The sequence below is a fragment of the Ctenocephalides felis genome, unplaced genomic scaffold, assembly GCF_003426905.1.
Source record: "Ctenocephalides felis isolate EL2017-DRISC unplaced genomic scaffold, ASM342690v1 CF-g0.4_SCAFFOLD_00780, whole genome shotgun sequence".
In the NCBI taxonomy this organism is placed as follows: Eukaryota; Metazoa; Arthropoda; class Insecta; order Siphonaptera; family Pulicidae; genus Ctenocephalides; species Ctenocephalides felis.
The window spans coordinates 6583-10349 of NW_020536934.1; the positions used below are offsets into that span (position 1 = coordinate 6583).

At 30.8% G+C, this 3767-nt stretch overlaps 1 protein-coding gene across 1 annotated transcript; it reads left to right on the forward strand.

Annotated features, from left to right (window-relative positions):
* The first annotated feature begins 230 nt into the window (after positions 1-230).
* LOC113369410 (zinc finger BED domain-containing protein 5-like) lies at positions 231-2093 on the forward strand. The gene is made up of 2 exons (XM_026610165.1): positions 231-1638; positions 1783-2093. The coding sequence occupies exons 1-2, from the start codon at positions 231-233 to the stop codon at positions 2091-2093; spliced, it is 1719 nt and encodes a 572-aa protein (XP_026465950.1).
* Positions 2094-3767: the final 1674 nt, after the last annotated feature.

Below are 3767 nucleotides of genomic sequence, written 5' to 3' on the forward strand. Positions count from 1 at the left end.
ACTAACTTAAGTAAATAAACAAATGCATCCTTTTTATTCTGTTATCTATAAATCGAATTAGTTCATTAGTTGTGCTGGAGATACACGCGTTGATATATAGAAAAAATAATTTCTAAATTATAATTGAGTTAAAATTTATAGCTTTAGTTTTAGCACATTATTAGCCAGGAATTATTGTGAAAAGTAGTGAAAAAGTGATTTTCTTTGATTTGTTATAAAAACCGTTTGTAATGGATAAATACGTGACTGGGTTGAAAAGAAAATTTAATGAAGCAGAAGAAGAGGGTGGTGAAAATAATGGAAATGTTTCTTCACAAAATAGTAAAACTAAACATAGAAAATATGATCCAATGTACTTATCATTGGGATTTACGTATAAGATCATTAATGGTCAAGAACGACCAATGTGTTTGCTGTGTATGAATACTTTGGCCTCAGATAGCATGAAACCAAGTAAATTAAAACGACATCTGGAAAAAGTGCACGCCGATCATGTTGGCAAAACAAAAGAATTTTTCCAAAGAAAATTAGATAACTTAAATAAACAGAAAGAATCGTTTTCAAAAGCTTTGTCTGTATCACAAAGAGCGTTACTTGCGTCATACAAAGTTTCGTATAGAATTGCTAAATGCAAAAAACCCCATTCAATAGGAGAAACTTTAGTGCTACCAGCAGCTATTGACATAATAGCTACGATGTTTGGTGAATCATATGCTGATCAAATTAAAAGCATTCCGCTGGCAGATAATACGGTGGGAAGACGGATATCAGATATATCTGATGATCTTTGCGATCAGTTGATAGAAAAAATTAAATTATCTTCTTTCGCGTTGCAAGTAGATGAGGCTACCGATGTTGCTAAGGATGCACACTTAATAACATATATAAGATATGTTATGGAAAATGATATTAGAGAAGAGTTGTTATTCTGTAAGACAATTGAAGGCAAAGCTACGGCGAGTGAAATTTTTAATATGATTGATAACTTTTTTTTTGAAAATGGTATTTTATGGGAGAACTGTGTTGGACTGTGCACTGATGGAGCTCCATCTATGGCAGGAAAAAATGCTGGTCTGCAGGCCCTAGTTCGAAAAGTGGCTCCTCGTGCAGTTTGGACGCATTGTATGATTCATAGGCAATCTCTTGTTGCAAGAAATATGGGTGAAGAATTACTTGAAGTATTTGAAATTATAATAAAAGTTGTTAATTTTATCAAAAATAGTCCATTAAGAGAAAGGCTTTTTGGAAAATTGTGTGATGACATGGGCTCAGAATACAAAGCACTACTTTATTATTGTGAAGCACGTTGGCTTTCTCGTGCTAAAGTACTTCAAAGGGTGTTTGAGCTCAAAAAAGAAATTGCCATTTTTCTTGCTGATAATAAAAGAGATGAAGCAGACATATTTTATGACACGAAGTTTCTCGCAAAATTTGCGTATCTAGTTGACATCTTTAAAAGACTAAGTGATTTAAATAAATCAATGCAAGGAACTCAAATTCATGCTTTTGTTCAAAAGGACAAGATTACGGCGTTTATGAAAAAAATAGAGCTGTGGATAGCTAGTATGAAAAGTAATAACTTTGATATGTTTCCTTCTTTTAAAACTACATGTGTTAATGATGATGAAATAGAAGCAAGTAAAGATCTTATTATCAATCATATGACTAGTTTAAGGAACCAATTTGCGCATTACTTCAAAGATCTAGATATGTTCAAATACGAATGGATTAGAAATCCATTTGTTATTGATAAATATGATAATTTTGGACTTCCAACGGCAGAGCAGGAAATGATAATTGATTTATCTAGTGATAGCACATTGAAGCAGATGTTTCAGGACGAAAAGAATATTGTTAAGTTTTGGTTACAAGTAAAGGACGATTTTCCAACTTTGACAAATAAAGCCTTAGAAATTTTATTACCATTTGTGACATCCTACTTATGTGAAACTGGTTTTTCTGCAGTAGCAGTATTAAAAACAAAGTACCGATCTCGTTTAGTGATAGAAAAGGAACTGAGAACAGCGATTTCTACAATGGAGCCGCGGTTTGAGAAAATTTGTGCTAAAAAACAAGCTCAACCGTCGCATTAATTTTTTAATATTGTGTGATTTATTATATCATTTGTTTTTATTAAATTTAAAATTATTTTTTCCTATAATCTATAGTTATGTTTGTATGTATATTTTTGTATGTATATTTTTGTATGTTTATTTTTGTATGTTTATTTTTGTATGTATGTATATTGTGCATTATTTGGTACGAGATTAATAAATCATAATTTCAATTAAGTATATTTAAATTAAATTGTTAAAAAATTTAGGGAGGGGGCGCAATATTTTTTTCTTTCAAAAGGGGGGCGCAAGGAAAAAAAGGTTGGAAACCGCTGTATTAATGTATCCACAATTATATACATGAACATATATGCAAGTGCATGTATATAGTGTACACACAAAAACATACATATAAGCACATATATGGATGTACATATTATTGTGTAACAATGCATTTCGTGCGGGTTAATAAATAATCAAAGTACAAGGCCAGCGCACGAATGCGGAAGTACACATATGTCACGTCCTATACTAAATAAATAGAGTAGTTATCGTCCAGCAAAGGCAGTGATGTCTTAGTCAAAAGTCTAGCCTAGTGATGTCTTAGGAGAAAGTCGAGAGTATGTCTAGCACGAATCTATGCTTGTTTGTGATGTGAAGTTATTAAAGATTAATAAAGTTAAAGTCAAAATTAGATTCAGTGTTTGTATTCTACTTTGCGTAAAGACTCTTTCAGCCTATACCAATATAAAGTGCTCACGGTTCTGAGGAGACTCTTACCAGTGTTGTTATTTTCTATTATAAACTATAAGCTCTGCCCACGACACCAAGAAAAGGTTGGAAGGATCTAGCACCCCTTTGGAGAGTGAATCAATCTACATTTGGAACCCAACCCATCCAATCAGCACCCCAACAACATCTCATAACATTTCAATATATTATAACATATATACATGTATATATATATATATATATATATATATATATATACATATTCAAAAATTATTAGGATTAATTGTTTTTAATCAGGTTTAAAAAATTTAGATATGAGTCATGAATAATATAGTGATCTGATCTTTTATTAACACTATTTGACGAATTCAAAAAGATTAAACTGCTTTCAGAAAAAAGTCTTTTAAAAGTACAATCCTCTCTATATAAAATATTGGGTTCAAAGGTGAAATTATGTGAGTTTTCGATGGAATGCTGAACAAGAGTACTTTGGAAATTTCGGCTTTTATGATGAGTGACGCTTAATTCGTGTTGTCTCATTCTCTTATGAATGTATTGCGATGTTTGGCCAATTTTTGCAAGGGATGGAATAAACTATGTTAGTATTGAATTTAGGAGGGGTGGTGGATTTAATTTTTGAAAACATTTCTTTAAAAGAATATAGAGCTGTTCCTGAAATGAAAATATTTTCTTCTTTGAGTAATTTGGCAAAATAATCAAATAAGCCTTCAAAGTTTAAGTCTTGTGTAGTCGTAACATCTACAAATATCTTCCAAAAAAATCGAGTGTTTTTAACAACAAAAAATATTAGTGATAAATTATTACAGGTAAATAATTTTTGCTTCTCAATTTTATATAAAACCTTTTTTAGTTAATTTTTATTACTCTTTACCCCGGTACATAATCCATTCCTTTATAAAAAAAAAATTTTCTAATTAATCTGTATTGACCATCGTTAATTAATGTTAATCAATATTTTAA

Bases quoted from the DNA above. Each gene is read 5' to 3' on its own strand.
- LOC113369410 (XM_026610165.1), top strand. From the start codon at position 231: ATGGATAAATACGTGACTGGGTTGAAAAGAAAATTTAATGAAGCAGAA. The intron at 1,639-1,782 runs GTAAAGATCTTA...TTCCAACGGCAG, and splicing joins TGATGATGAAATAGAAGCAA to AGCAGGAAATGATAATTGAT.